The sequence below is a fragment of the Brienomyrus brachyistius genome, chromosome 1 (genome assembly GCF_023856365.1).
Source record: "Brienomyrus brachyistius isolate T26 chromosome 1, BBRACH_0.4, whole genome shotgun sequence".
NCBI lineage: Eukaryota > Metazoa > Chordata > Actinopteri > Osteoglossiformes > Mormyridae > Brienomyrus > Brienomyrus brachyistius.
Window position 1 is genome coordinate 34,955,891 of NC_064533.1, and position 15,781 is coordinate 34,971,671.

A 15,781-nucleotide genomic window follows, 5' to 3' on the forward strand; every position below is an offset into this window, starting at 1 on the left:
TCGCTCGTTTCATTTCGACAGATTATACACATAAATACAATGACATGATTATCATAAAATTAGTTCTCTTTACACGAATATATTAATTTTCTTCTAAAACATTATCGACGATGCGCTACATTAATTCAGTTATTGAATTTTATTTCAAAACTGGGTTACGTTCTGAATACATTCAGTCGAAATCACTTTTCTCAAACATGTACTATATATACTTAATGGTCTCCATAGGATTCCGTCTGCGCATGTTCTTTATTTGCCAGCAGGGTTGCCAGATCACCTTCCAGTAAGAAAGTGCATAGCTTTCTTGGCTTTTTGCATATTTATTTTATGAATGTTTTGTTTTACGAGTTTCTCCTATAGCGGTGTTAAAGTTTCACGAAGGTGGTTAGACTAGCATGTAAATTGAAATAAAACGCTATTTGATATAAAACGACTCTACCGTTACCATTACCCTCAGACGCCATGATGTGAAACCAGGAAAGGATAATAATAACACTAAATAATTTTGATTTTCACAAGGAGCTTTAACTTTTTTGTTTCGTATTAGGGCTATATCAGAAGCATGTCTGGTAACCCTAAGTGAAGTAGGTGAGTATTGTGTATATAATCCGCGTCTTAGGGTGTATATGTTGCACGTGAATCCAGTCAGATCAGTCTTGATATTTTAAGACAGATATGTCATAGAGAATGCTTTTATAATCTAGAAGACTGATGATGATAATAAGGAAACGGCCAAAATGAAGATCTCATTCGCGTTATGAACTCTTAGTCAGTAATGTGGCTAGCAACAAGTTCAGGGAATGTTACACAAGTGAGAAACTGTCTTTCCTTACTTTTGTGAATCTGGATCTTTTGCTGACTATTGGGTTACAGGAACGCGGCTTTATTTGGGAATATATTACAAATATTCTAGTGCAGATAGCCCGAAAATCAAGCTAATGTCCCAGCTAATCAAGGGAAATTGGCTGTACACTTTCTTTCTGCCGATGAACCACAAAACGTGTTTTACCGTTTAATCACGCTAAACCAAATCTCATTTTGCTGTGTCCTTTTCTTTCCATTTGACAGACTGCGCCGCCGTGCTCTGAATCTGACCTGTAGTGTTAGGTTGAGGGAAATAAGGGGGTAGGAGATTTGGAGGAGTGGGCTTTAATTAGATGCTATTAGTCAGACCATACCTTGGGATTTTTGAGCAACCATGAAGATTGCAGTAGAGGGTTGCTGTCATGGTGAACTGGATAAGATCTACGAGACCATTGCCTATCTGGAGCACAAAGAAGGCCTGTCTGTGGACCTGTTGCTTTGCTGTGGAGACTTCCAGGCAGTGCGCAATGAGGGAGATATGAAGTGCATGGCCGTACCAGCCAAGTACAGGCAGATGCAGACCTTCTACAAGTTAGTGTCACTGTTGGCCTTTTCCTATATTTTACAATACTTTACAATTACTAGTGTATTCTTTTTAAGTTTCATTCATGTTCATTTTTTCCATCTCCCTGCAGATATTACTCTGGTGAAAAGAAAGCTCCAGTCTTGACCATCTTTATTGGAGGAAATCATGAGGCCTCCAACCATCTGCAAGAGCTGCCGTATGGTGGCTGGGTGGCTCCCAACATCTACTACTTGGGTAAAGATCTTCAGATACAGCAATGTCATTTCTTTAAGCTTTTCATTCACGTATATTCCTCTATTAACCATGAAGGCATTTGCAGGTAGACGGATATGCATGATTCTTACATGTTCTGCTTGACTAGGTTATGCTGGAGTGGTTCGCTACAAAGGAATAAGGATCGGTGGCTTGTCAGGAATTTTCAAATCGCATGACTATAGAAAAGGTGAGCAAGGTCAAACATTCCATCAATCCATCCATCTTCTGACATCTCATCCTGGGGTGAATTTCAGTATGTATAATAGATCATACCTTTCTCGTGTACCCGTTTTATGGCATCTTCCATTATCAAAGACTAGATCCAATACTAAGAACACAAGTACAGAGGACGTTAAATATCCAGGCACGTTTGTCTTGCTCCATTCAAAATATCAAGGATACACTGGTTGCATTCTTGCCAAACAAGACCAATCCCATGATTCACTGCGCCGAAGTCTGTTCTTGGAAGGCAAGTTAGCCGGTTTTGCCAAGACCACAAGTACAATCTCTGTGTTCTTGGTATTGATTCATCCCCGTTCAGGACTGGGGTGGAGCAAAAACATTAGCTGAAAACAATTTTAACTATGTACATAGTTGAAACACTTTCATTTTCACAACATTTAAATGGAGCAATGTAATATATACTGTACGTGTGCCATTCTCTGACTTTACTCTGAAAACCGTGGTGCATTGTATAGTTAGTATATGGGTTTGTTTTTTTTCCCCCGATCTAACTAGTCTTTTGTATGAAACCATATAAAATGAGTTCTACTGCAAGTATTTTGTATGGGACTTATGGTGTGTTTATATTGTAGGACACTATGAATTTCCACCCTACAACCAGGAAACACTGCGCAGTGCCTACCACGTCAGAAACATTGACGTTTTCAAGCTCAAGCAGGTGATGACTTTGCTATGATTTGAAATAGAATACAGTGCTGGTGTATCTTACTCGAACAATTGGTTCCGCAAACCCACAATACTTTAAATCATGCCTAGGTTACAGAGCTGAATTTTTTTTTTTAGGACCCATATCTTACACGAAGGTTAGCACAAAAACAATTGGCAAATGCTAAAAACTATAGATGCACCAATGGTATTATCATCTTGGTCGATGCAGCAGCAATTGACCATTGGTTAAAAATGAGCCGATATTTGCCGCCAATAATTCCCTTTAAAATGGTGACCCATATTAATTTGCACACTTGCCGATTACAAAGTTAGAAAAAATTCTGCTGTGTGGAAATTTAACAGTGAAAACATTGCTCTGGAGAATAAACTAATAAACATGTCAACACAACAAATTTGATTGCTCACCTTAAGGCGAGATTGTTTTTTTCTTTCTTCAGAAAATCTTCACATTCATTCCCACGATAAGGCTGCAGTTCTGTCGTGTAACACTAGTCTGTCAGTCATGCAAGCATTTAATAAAATAAAATTCAGTTCAAAATCAAAAGACACAAATTTTCTGAGTAATATATCACACTTGATGATCAGCCCTTCTCTGTTATAGATGCTATTTAATTTCTTTCCTTCCTTTTCCCATATTGCTCACTCTAATGATGATGTTTAACACAACACATCCATGTAAAGCGCTTTGGGACGGCTCTGTTGTGAAAGACGCTATATAAAAATAAATTGAAATTGAAATATATATAAGATGTATACAATTACAAAATAGTGCTCTGGAACTGTTACCAGAAGTGTTTTTTTCTTATAAAAAAAAAACCTTTTTAATATTTTTGGAATGTAATAACTTTATTTTTTTTAAGTCATTTGGGTGGTTATTACTACAGTGTAGTTGCTTGATATGTTTTTAACTTAAAAACACACGTTGCTCTTAGATTCAGCAGCCGATGGACATCTTCATGTCACATGATTGGCCACGTGGTATTTATCACTATGGCAGCACAGAGCAGCTGCTGCGCAAGAAGAAATTCTTGAGGCAGGAGGTGGAGTGTAGCAGTCTGGGCAGCCCTGCAGCTGCGGAGCTACTGGCCCACCTGCAGCCTGCGTACTGGTTTGCTGCTCACCTGCATGTCAAGTTCGCAGCCATCATGCAGCACCAGGTCAGTGGTATCTCCCATGGTGCAGTGTTCTATCTTCCAAGATTCTGATGTTTCTCCGGCTTGGAAAATCCAAGGTTGTGACAAAATTCCAGTTATAAATTAACATCATATATTTTTTCATGTATTTCAATAAAAGGAACCAAATCATAATTTTTTTTCTTTTCACAAATACTTATGCAGTTGCTAAATTGCCCGTAGGAGTGCATGTGTGTGTGAATGGTGTGTGAGTGTATCCTGTGATGGGCTGGCCCCCCATCCTGGGTTGTTCCCTGCCTCGTGCCCATTGTTTCCGGGATAGGCTCCGGACCCCTCGCGACCCAGTAGGATAAGCGGTTTGGAAAATGGATGGATGGAAATACTTATGCAGCATGTCGTCATGCCACAACAGCAGCTAAGAAGGATTAAGTTGAATGTAATGCAACTTTGTTGAAGTTGGTTAATTGGTATGTTTGTGTTTATAGGGTCAGGGTGACTGTGCCGCCAGAACTACTAAGTTTCTCTCACTGGACAAGTGTTTGCCATACAGGGACTTTCTGCAGGTTTGTCTCTTTAGTCTGTTGTACCTCCATTGTGACCAGTTCACTCACTCACCTTAGTTTATTTAATCTTAGTGTTAACCAGTAAATATTAAATCGGAGTAAATCACTGTGCTTGTTGCATGTCTAGGGAGACTTCGTCTGCGTGTCTGCGACCTGTTCTGATTGTTGTAATGAATTATATATTAGCACAGTTTTAGTACAGGATGTGTTTGTACCAAGTACAGTGGCAGAGTTCAGCAGCCAACATGAGTTGGCATGGGGAGCCTCTGAAGAAGAGATTCACATTCAGGTCTGAGTAGTCAGTGAAGATGTGCACCTCCCCCGGTGTTTCACATGTCATTCTAGGTTAAATGCAATTCCGAAAACCTGCAGGATTCTATCCCTCAAGGTGCAGCAGTGGCAGGTGGGGTGATGCCAGTCTCTCCCTTTCTTTATCAGGTCTTGGATGTAGCAGAGCGACCAGGTTCTTCGGACTGTTTGGAGTATGACCCTGAGTGGCTGGCTATCCTGAGAGCCACCGATAGCCTGCAGAACAACACGCCCAAGCCCTGGAACCCTCCACAGGACAATGGCCTGCACTCCCGGTGAGGACACTTTAATGATAGGCTGTGATGCTGCTGATGCAGGTAACAGGGATTGTCTTCTCAGCCTTGCATGCTTCTGCAGCTGCTGTTGATATTAAACAGGCTTAGAAATATTTACTCTCTACCTTTTTAAGGTTCTTTAAGCTGCACACTTATGCTCCAGCATGCATCTTCCCTGATTTCTGCCCAGGTGGGACTTCAGTGCATCAGAAGTTGCTATGATGGAGGCAGTGACTTGTCTGGGGGGTGAGCTGCGCATCCCTGAGAACTTCAGCCAGACGGTGGCCCCCTACGAGCCGAGTCGCCCCCAGCCCCAGCTGCAACCCAGCCACAGCACCAACCCTCAGACAACAGAACTGTGCGCCACCCTGGGCCTGACCGACATTTACATTCGGGCTGGACAGGGCGGGTGCCGGTCCGAGGAGAGGGGTGGCCCAGGCGCCTCTGAGGAGGACGAGGAGGAGGAAGACAATCAGAGCACCGGCAGTGTCGAGGAGCCAAGCGAATACCCCACTGACACGTCTGCTCTGTCCAGCTCCTACAACCCGGATGAAATCACCATCGAAGATGAGTGGGAGGAAGACGATGGATCCAGCAAGGGAGGGGACGCTGTTGTCCCAGAGGGAGAGCCTGGGGACAGGGACACTGACAGTCCACCACGAGATGTGGCCTCCAGGTGCTTAGTGCTCCCACCTCCGTGTATGACCGAAGCCCCACAGTTCTCCCTCCCCCTTGATGGACCTCCAACCTCTGCCTCTCCTCTTGCCTCCCAGTCACCCTCCCATTGTAGCCCAGGAGAAGAGGGCCCCCCACTTGCCAGAATCCCAAAGCGCACCAGTGGGGAGTCTGGTACTACCATAAGCACTGGAATCACCCCCAAGATAAAACGAAGGAACCAGTTAATCTACACTGTCCAGGATGAGGAGGATGAAGCATAGCGGCAGAGCCTGGCTGGACACCAGAGGCACGTGTGACAGCAGTATGTCTGCTTTCAGGAGCGCTTCATTGCTGCTGCTGCTCTTACTCAATTCAGTCTAAGAATCTATTTTTATTTTTTTTACAATAGGCAAGGTGATTTTTTTTACCATTTTGAAATTTTTATTTTAAAACTAAAATAATGAATTCATAGTAAACCTAAAGGTAATTTAGGTCTTTTCTTTACCCAACTGCTGCATCATGCTAAATTCTGTGCACATAAGAGTAGTTAGCAGAGCTGTACAAGTGCTTGAATATCACTTACTGTGTTCATTCATAGCATCTGCCTATGTGCCTGTTAATTTTTTTTGTTGTGCATATGTTAAATTAAAAATGCAGTTTATTTTCCCTAGAACACAACGCAGAAAACTTTTTTTTATGTTTTTAATTCAGTAAATCCAGTTATACATGACTTAACCAACAATGTGTGATTCTGTCCCTTTAAGAATATATGAAACATCACATCTTAAAGGACCTGAACAAGCCATTTGTCTGTTCTCCTTTCTGATTTTCAGCTCCCAACCAGTAGCTGGTTAAATAATCATAAGCCTTACGTTAGTATATAAATAGCTGTGGCTTTTAGCTGTGAAAGGTGTGAACAGGCACACACTGCTTCAGTGCAACATCAATGAACCAGTGTGTGCATGCAGATAGTTCAGGCCCTTCAATAAGAACTGCATCATAATTCTATCTCCTTGGAGAAACAGTGCAGAGCCGGAACCACTTTGGGGCAAAAGAACAGGTGTGATTGTATGGTTATACCCTTCTGGGAGGAATTGGCACTGCATTAGATGGCACTGCAGGCAGCTCACAGGTTGGATCAATGCCTTGAAACAAGGGTCTCAAACTCCAGTCCTGGAGGGCCGGAGCCCTACACAGTTTTTGGTTCACCCTCATTTAACACACCTGATTCAACTCCTTGTGCTAATTACCGCACAGCTCTTGAGCTGAATCATCTGTGGTGGAACAGGGAAAGAACTAAGCTACACAGGGCTGCAGCTCCCCAGGACTGGAGTTTGAGACCCCTGCCTTAAAATGAGAGGGTTTTGTGCCGTTTTCCTAATTGGACATCGAAGAATACTGCCAAGATAAGACCAAACTAATGAGCATAAAAAATGAACACTGATACACATCATGCCAATAATATGAAAACAATGAATCAAAAATAACTTACTATGCAAATTAAAAAGCATAGGAGCAATATTACACATATACAAATGCGTGGATATTAAATGTCACTCAGCTCATTTATGAAACACCTTGTTTTGCCCGATTACTAGATTTGGTGCAGATGGAGATGCTCATCTCAGGACACCTGTTATTTGGGTCTGTGCCTTTGCCACAGAGTCACAAAAAGTGTCATCTTTTATTGTGTGATGGTTTATAAAATAGATTCATGTCTTATTTACAATATAGATCCAAAACATAAGTCCAGGTTGCTTAGGACATCAAAACAATGACACACATGCTTTATTCATTCAGAGGACTCAGAATGAGATTTCCTTCCCACTTATTTTATGGCAATAAAGCGAATATGAGGAGTGCAACGGTGTCAACAATTAAAAATTAATCCTCTTTTAAATATCACATTCTGTTATCACTGTGTCTTGAAAATTGAGTGATTGTGGTCACATTTGTATTTGTACTGTATTTGGATTGCAAACTGAATTTCTGACCATCGGTCTATAGGACAAGCAGGCCATTCAAAGCACTAGCTAGAGCGACCATGAGCTCCCTTTAAAAGATGAGGCACATTCAAAATATACTCTAACCACTGGAACCTGCCTCCAGTGAATGGCGAATATACTTTGCACATAGTGTGAGGATATGAGTTGCACAGTGGGAGTCACCGTATGCTTAAATAATTAGCATTTAATTACGATTCAACGTGCCGCAATTGTCAAGCTTTTCACAGGCCTCTTTCTTTCTCAAGCTGAGTCACTGCATCATACTGTTAGAAATGCATTCAGATAAACTATAATAAGAACCCCAGATTAATAATTTATAATAACAAAGCCGAAATTCTATAGAGGTTTAAAATAAAGGCGGCATATGTTTCAGGCGTGTTGCAAGAAAAAAAGCTGTGTTTCCCAAAATCCGTTTTGTTTGGCAAACACAAAGAACTAGGGCTGTGTGCTCTCTGTCTGTCTCTCTGTCTGTCTCTCTGTCTGTCTCTCTGTCTGTCTCTCTGTCTGTCTCTCTGTCTGTCTCTCTGTCTGTCTCTCTGTCTGTCTCTTCATTCCTTTAGAGTACCAACATCTGGTACCATGCATCAGAGAGCATCCAACGGTTTAGTGTCTCTTTTTGCGCGTTTATCTACATTTAATTAATATATTAGATCCAATGGTCAAGTTGTTCTAAGCTATTAATGGGGTTAAAATCAATATGCATTTTCATTTCACTGTACATCCGGCACTGTCGTAACAGTGTAACAAACAGGTTCAGTAGCAAGGTAGAATGGAGGGAAACTCCAACATTAAATACCACATTCCACAGTAGTGTGCACGGGGACAGGGACCAGTGCAGAAAAACACCCTGACCTCTGCTGGGAAATACTGTTCCTTACTCTTTTTTGCTGTTCTTAAAGTAACAGCTATTACTGAATGAAGAGAAGTGATGCCGCTAACCATGAGCATAGTGTTATATATAGCAGGAATCACAGTGGCTGGGAGTGGGTGAGGGGGAGCAGAGGCCCTGAAAATGAAGAGAAAAGAAAAAAAAACGGATGTAGTTCTTAATTTGGTAGCACATCTCTGATTTTTCTGATGCTCAGGTTCCATGATTGATTTTTAATATCTGCCAACCATGAGGCAGATGTCTGGGAATGCTCTGTAGAGACGGGATACGTGAGATTCCCGATTCTAAAATGGGACGTCCTGCCCCGCAGACAGCACTGAATGGGGCGGCTTGCTTGTACAGCCGAGCCCTAGGCAGCCAAAAGGAGCGTGGGTATGTGCTGAAATGCAGGGAGAATAAACTTTCACTTTCTCCACCTGCCGCACAGACTCGCTGTCCTGTTATTCAATCCCTCCCTCGCTTCTGACACGAGTCAACACTCCGCTTGCATAATCGAAAAAGGAATCATGAGTTAAATGAAACACAAAAAAAAAAAAAATTCTACTATTTGTGCCATTTATAATACAAAACCCTGGGCACTCCATTGCTCCCTCACATAGTTTGAATTTGAGATTGTCTACCACTCACATTTTGGCAGAGAACAATCTGGTGGAGGACAGCCTCCTCCTCCTCCTCCCATCTCACTCCATCTCTTTGAATGGTGGCAGGGTGGGGTCTGGGAGGGGGAGTCCTCCAGATCACCAGGCCCAGGGATGAGGGGCAGGGCTGCTTAGTTCCCACAGCAGCCCCGGGTGGATTGGGCATCGGGGTCCTGGAGGTTCACCCCCCTGTGGCGTGCGGCGTGTGTGGGGTTCTGGGTGTCCGTTTTCGGCATCTTCTTTGCTAGACAATGTAAGTGAGGAAAGGTAAATGTTCCCTTTTTCACTTTGCTGTCTGCACCCCTTTCAGGAAAATGTGACCCTCATCTAAAACATCAACAAATGGGCCTGGACCACATGCTTACAAAACTGCCTAGAGAATGGATGCTCATACAGGCATTGTGAAGTGCACTGACACAAAGTACACTGGGCCACTTTCTGTTCCTTGCCTCAAGCATATTTTATACATAAAGTATTGATTCATATATACACATACCCACCTACCAGCCAGTATATCTCATTAGTAACACTATACATGTCCTTCATGCAAATATAACCAAATCATGTAGCAGCGCCTTAATGCGCAAGATCATGCAGAAACCGCTCAAGAGCTTCAGTTAATGGTCACATCAAACATTAAAATAAGGAACTAATGTAATCTAAGTAACTTTTTTTGGTATAGCTGTTGACGCCAGATAAATGCGTGTCAGTATTTCAGAAACAGCTGACCTCCCAGGATTTTCACTCAACGGTCTCCAGAGTTTACAAAGAAGAGTTCTGTGGGTAGAAACACCTCATTCATGAGAGAGGTGAGAGGAGAATGGATAGACTGGTATGAGCTGACAAAGTCTACAGTAACTCCAGTGTATTTACCTATTTATTTAGCAGCTGATTTTGTCCAAAGCAACAAACAATTCAGGATCATAGCGCTGTCACTATCGACTATATCAGTAATCAAGTGATCTGACGGTTCATTGACTAATCATTTATATAATATTTCAATTCCAGAGTGTTGTACATATACTTATATTTAAATATTTCCACTTGTACATATACAGTTTTTATCCTACTGTTCATTTTTGCTGACCTATTGCTGTACTGTCCACTTTCTGCCATGACTATGCAAATTTCCCACTTGTGGGACTAAAAGAATTATCTTATCTGACCTTATATAATATGATGTATAATATGCATGTTTTTGGAGGCTTGAAAGAAACCAGAGGATCCACAGAAGTCACCACGCAGGATCTACATGCAAACCCCACACACAGTGTGCGACAACTCAGTCACTGGAAACCAAACTTAGTAAGCTTTGTTTTATTTTAATGATCTATTTCAAAATTATCTAGTATCTGTAAAAATAAACTAAAAAATAAATAAACAAATAAAATCAGTCTAAAGTTTAATGCTGCTGCTTGCGCATTATGTTTTACAGGGTAGCCAACTCTCACGCATTAGGCATCACACTACCGCAGTTAGGTTACTCTCATATTTTGACATTCACTTTTGATACTCACGCTTTCAGACACTCACGCAAGAAATCTTACAGCAAATCTATATTATTCCATTATAAACTGACAATTAGTTATATCTGAAGTGTTGGGGAAGTCTGCAAAACGTACAGAATATTTACAAGGTAATAAAACTGTTACATACATGTAAATGTGTGTGCAGACTTGTCTCGAATTGAAAATCTCACGCCAGCCAGCTGACTAAAGTTGGCAGCCCTGTATTATGTAAGATGATGCGATAACGTGACGGGTCTGACCTTCATTTTAGCAGCAATTATTTTGACATACAGGAATCGTACAAAGAAAATTAAGCAAAATAATTTAACGTGATGACAAAGACAGGCTAGGCGGCTCCGCAAAGCTAAATGGCACAAATCTATGGTTAACCTCGCGTTATTTATTTTCCCGGATATCTTCTGTTAAGATATACTTGCATTGCAGTTGTACCGTCGCGATATTTCAGTCAATACTTACAGACGACTGCAATTTTAATGTGAATGAAATTATTTGGACCCTCCGCCATATATTCCTTCCACCATATTGCAGCGTAATTGAGGACATTTTTTAGCAATCCTATTTTATAATCGAGTAATCAAGCTAAATCAAGGAATCGTGACAGCTCTAATCAGAAAGCGGACTCAGTCCCTGGACTGTCTGGAGTTAAGGGACTTATGCCAGCCATAGAATCTGAAGAGGCGTAACGCACAGAGCTGTACACCCCCCCCCAAGCAAACTCTTAGATTTTCCAAAAGTACTACTATTATTCATTTTCCCAGATTTACAGTTTTTAGTCTGTTTTACTATAAATCAGTGTAAACATTTAGACCAATGGTCTAAATTAAGCAGGACAACTGAAAAAATGTAACTAAAAAAGGAGCAAAATGAACATTGAAAAGGCAGCGTGTCACAACATACCACGGTGCCTGTGTGTGAGAGACTCACCTATAGCCAGAAACAGCTCGTTTACATTCATGGCGGTCTTGGCAGAGGTCTCCATGAACAGCAGGCCAGTGTCCTCTGCATAAGTCTGGGCTTCCTATCACACGGCAAGAGGAGGATGACATAATTAACACAACAAACCAATCAGAGCACCAGACTGTTCAATGCGACTGGCCAAAATGAACCTTTTACAAATGAGAGATTATTCATCCAGTTCATTCACACCTCACTTTTGCCACCCACTGGTGTACTGACATACAGATTTCTGAAAGTTTCAGTAAGTTTAGTATAATTTAACTGACATTAAATGGTGATATAAAGCCCGAATAATCGACCAGCAATGGAAACACACAAAACTTTAAGACAGAAAGTGAGATTAATTAAGCAGTTTGAGTTATTTACTTGTTTTAAGGTTATGAGGAGGCTTTCTTCATATTTATAAGTTTCTGCTGTTTGAGTTTGACAAACTGAATATATCATATCAGTCAGTAAATAACTTAAATTATTGGTGTCTGTTTAATTTTTGACCTTACAAAATCAGATTGGCCAATATTACTGGTATTCAGAAGTATTTGAGGCAAGATTTTAACACTGTTCACTCAATTATTCTGAAACTCTGTTTCACTGACACCTGTCAAACAAAACACCTTTGAGGATAATCAAAGAAAAGTAACAGCAGAATCTGTATGAAAATCACCTCCTGGGCAGCCGTGCATATAAGCACTGAACCAGGCACTGAGATAAGTCCACTATTGGTTCACATCGTACAGGTGCAAAGCAATGTTTTTTTCCATACACTGTCACTTTATGCCTTTGCAGTCTTCTTTAGGTTTCTTATACACAAATATTTCATATTCATTGTATTTTATGTGTATTATGCACTGCTGCCTCACAGCAACAAGGTCCCGGGTTTGGTCCCGGGTCCTCTCTGTGAGGAGTTTGCACGCTCTCCTCATGTTCGCGTGGGTTTTCGCCAGGGGCTCCGGTTTACTCCCACGGTTCCAAAGCGTGCAGGATAGGTTGATTGGTGAGTCTAAATTGGCCCTGTAGTGTGTGTGGGTGACTGCCCGGGGTTGGTTCCCATCTGCGCTCATTGTTCCTGTGATAGGCTCCGGTCCCCCCCGCGACCCCAGTTGAGATTAAGCGGTTTCAGAAAATGGATGGACGAAAGCAACCCCAGATCTTAAATCGGCAGCATTTTAGTTTTCCAGTAATCACAAACAAAAACGGCTAGAAAAGCACAGACAAGACAAAAACTGAGTACAAACATTGTAAAGACTGATAACATACACAAATGGCATAATGAACATGCTTCAGCATGTCCACCGGCACCACAGTGAGCTGAGCGAAGATTATTAAAAGGGCAAACCACGCTAAAAAGCTGCACATGTAAGCCTAAGTTTATTTATTTGAAGATTTTTTTTTACTTATTTTGATTTGATTTGAGTATATGTGTAATCAGGCTGCACTGAGCACCTCATATTCCACCATGCGCTTGTCAGCCAGGTCGGCCTTATTTCCCGCCAGGGCAATGACGATGTTGGGGCTGGCCTGCCTCTGCAGCTCCTTTACCCAGGCCTTGGCTCGCTCAAATGTCTCCTGTAGAGAGAGGATGTACAGGGAGAAGGACGAAAAGCGTAAAGTGGCAAGAAAGAATGATATTGTAGGGAGTGGATGTGAAACAAGAAAGAAACAGAGAAAGAGTACAATGTAAGAACAGCAACACAGAAATGTACATGGTGACGTGAAATTAAATTAAAACAGAATAGAAACATGACAAACTAAATCTTTAAAATTAACTTTATACAGGAACAATGTTCATTGATATGACCTGAAACTGTCATACAGTAACAATCATTTAAGAGGGCTGTGCAGCTAAGTGCTGCTGCACAGTGTGTGGCAGTACACTAGCATCCCAATCTGGAGAGATTACCGGCTTGGTGATGTCAAACACCACAATGGCCGCCTGTGCTCCGCGGTAGTACATGGGGGCCAGGCTGTGGTAGCGCTCCTGTCCCGCTGTGTCCCAAATCTCAAACTTCACTGTTGTGTCGTCTAAACACACCGACTGGGCCAAAAAGGCAGCTGAAAGCCAGACAGGAACATTATAAAAGCAGAAAATGGAGAAGTAGAGAGATACAAGTTTCATCGTGTTTGTCCTGGATTTTTCCAGTTAGACCCTTTAAGCTCATCAAATGAAATTCAACAATATCAATTAAAATGAATAATATTTATTATAAAAACTTTCGGTGTCATTTTGCATTTCTCAACGTAAAAATTGAGAATCTAAAAATGACTGTCAGTGATTTTCACTATAAAATAGCCCTCATACTCCCCAAGTTCCCCACACCTGCTTGTCACCCACACTCACCTCCGATAGTAGTCTCCTGAAACTCGTCAAACTGGCCCTTGACAAAGCGCAGCACAAGGCTTGACTTGCCAACCGCCATGTCTCCGAGCAGTACCAACTTGAACTGACATATTTTGGTTTGGGTCAGGCTGCCATTGGGCCTGGCACTCCCCCTGCTGGCCATGAGCGGGAGTCCTCCTGGGTGGGAGGTCAATGAGGAGATCCCACAGCCTCACCAACAATTGCAAACCCTCAATAATTCTGGAAAAAAAATAAAGTCAGTCAATTCCAGTTAGTAAACGTAAATCTCTCATTGCAAATACATGCTTTATGCATTTGTTCTAGAATTAGGTCCTGCAACCTAAATCATCCTGTTCTAAATATATACTTTCTTGACACAATAGTTTAAACTTACCTTAGCACCTCTTATTTTGTATTTTTGGCTCATCCAGCATTACACGTCTTGCATAAAAAAAGCATAATACAAATTCTACAAGAAGATAACTTTCACTTTGCAGATGAAACAGAACAACAACATGTACCGAATATCGCCAGCGGCCTGAACTGCATCTCATCTCAATCTTGGCATGAATCTTACACTTACAATAATGCCTTATTTTTGCTCCAGCTTCCTTAATGATTACATTTCCTTGTGCTTGTAATGAAGCAAGCGTTATACAGTTTCTGCAGTCTCTGAGTCTTGTTAGGTTGTCAGCAAAAAAAATAAAAAATTCTGCCCCAGCTGCCAGGATTGACTAACTGCATGTTTTAGATTCTTCTTAACAAGCTTGGTACACAAGAAGAAAAGCAAGGAGGTCTAAATATTATTTGATTTTTAATCATGTATTTTTTTTACAATAATATACTTGATAAACTTCAAGAACTGTAGCAAATTTGACATTCGTAAAGATATTCAACTTAAAACAACACAACACGAAACAATATTTCTCAAAACTTTTATGATCAGGCTGAAAAATAACTAAACTGTCGTGTGAAATACCTTATTGGCGCATGAAACTACACTTGCGTATACTAATACGTATTAGCACACAATGCATATAAATTATAATATTAATTATAATTTATCTGTAACTAGCATGTCAAAGGGACCCCGACAAGCAGAATAACAGGCAATGTACTTCAATGCGACTGCTGTAGTCCAAATTCGTCCTTTGTAACTGCCAGGTCAAAAACCACACACATGCATAGTCTGAAAACTGTGGAGTGCGCTGGGGGTGTCCCGTCAGCTCCCCACTTGAACTCTAAACTACGTGAATAAAGCCAAAGTACGTCTCCCCCCGGCTAACCGCAGGCTGTCACTGCTACGTGAGCGACAAAAACAGCGAGCAGTGATGTAACGGGATCTCCGCCGGGCTACCAGCGCTTAACCTTGGATAACATCCTAACTCATAGGCGGCTATCTGTCATATTTCTTCGCCAGGAGCATATTTAGAAAAAGCCCGTGTAGCGACTTTAAGCGTAAAATGACTCCATAACCCCACTTGTTTTCGGGAAAAGCCCGACCAGCAGCTCCACACCTAGAAGCTAGGGCCTGACTCGGAGGCTGTGATTGACAGCCGCTGATCGTCGTCGCAATATAAAGTCAAAGATTAGAAGGACGGCAGTATTTACCTGATGCCAGTAGTCGCTGCGCCTGTCGCGACCTCAGAGCGTTTTCACGCCTCTATGTTGCCGTCGTCGATATGGACTAGATACGGCGGTGCTGCTGGCACTTCCGGCAAAGCTGCGCAGGCGCAGTAATCATCCTTGGCTTCCTTAAACCAACCCGTAACCTGATTTTTTTTCCTCACATACCATTAGAGTCAGGTTTCGGTCTAGTATCATGTGAATTCATTTTATTATCCATATGTTATAGATGTTTAAAACCAAAATATACGCATATAATTTTAAACGAAATATGTATCCATTGAAACAATACACGATGCATTAATAT

General features: G+C 41.5%; 2 protein-coding genes across 2 annotated transcripts; one reads left to right on the forward strand and one right to left on the reverse strand.

The window, feature by feature from the left end:
* The first annotated feature begins 3 nt into the window (after positions 1-3).
* On the forward strand, positions 4-6,224 carry dbr1 (debranching RNA lariats 1). The gene is made up of 10 exons (XM_049027535.1): positions 4-283; positions 548-588; positions 1,069-1,395; positions 1,500-1,624; positions 1,752-1,832; positions 2,461-2,546; positions 3,490-3,714; positions 4,176-4,253; positions 4,692-4,837; positions 5,028-6,224. Exons 3-10 carry the CDS (start codon positions 1,199-1,201, stop codon positions 5,773-5,775), a joined length of 1,686 nt encoding a protein of 561 aa, XP_048883492.1. The 5' UTR covers positions 4-283; positions 548-588; positions 1,069-1,198; the 3' UTR covers positions 5,776-6,224.
* On the reverse strand, positions 6,179-15,598 carry rab5b (RAB5B, member RAS oncogene family). The gene is made up of 6 exons (XM_049027561.1): positions 15,460-15,598; positions 13,849-14,088; positions 13,411-13,562; positions 12,954-13,076; positions 11,481-11,574; positions 6,179-9,271 (listed from the first exon to the last, which is right to left on the reverse strand). Exons 2-6 carry the CDS (start codon positions 14,009-14,011, stop codon positions 9,159-9,161), a joined length of 645 nt encoding a protein of 214 aa, XP_048883518.1. The 5' UTR covers positions 14,012-14,088; positions 15,460-15,598; the 3' UTR covers positions 6,179-9,158.
* Between the last annotated feature and the right edge of the window lie 183 nt (positions 15,599-15,781).

Bases quoted from the DNA above. Each gene is read 5' to 3' on its own strand.
- dbr1 (XM_049027535.1), top strand. From the start codon at position 1,199: ATGAAGATTGCAGTAGAGGGTTGCTGTCATGGTGAACTGGATAAGATC. The intron at 1,625-1,751 runs GTAAAGATCTTC...CTGCTTGACTAG, and splicing joins TCCCAACATCTACTACTTGG to GTTATGCTGGAGTGGTTCGC. The intron at 4,254-4,691 runs GTTTGTCTCTTT...TTTCTTTATCAG, and splicing joins CATACAGGGACTTTCTGCAG to GTCTTGGATGTAGCAGAGCG.
- rab5b (XM_049027561.1), bottom strand. From the start codon at position 14,011: ATGGCCAGCAGGGGGAGTGCCAGGCCCAATGGCAGCCTGACCCAAACC. The intron at 11,575-12,953 runs GTGCTCAGTGCA...GCCGTGTGATAG, and splicing joins AGCGCATGGTGGAATATGAG to GAAGCCCAGACTTATGCAGA. The intron at 9,272-11,480 runs GTGAGTCTCTCA...TACATTGTCTAG, and splicing joins CGAGCTGTTTCTGGCTATAG to CAAAGAAGATGCCGAAAACG.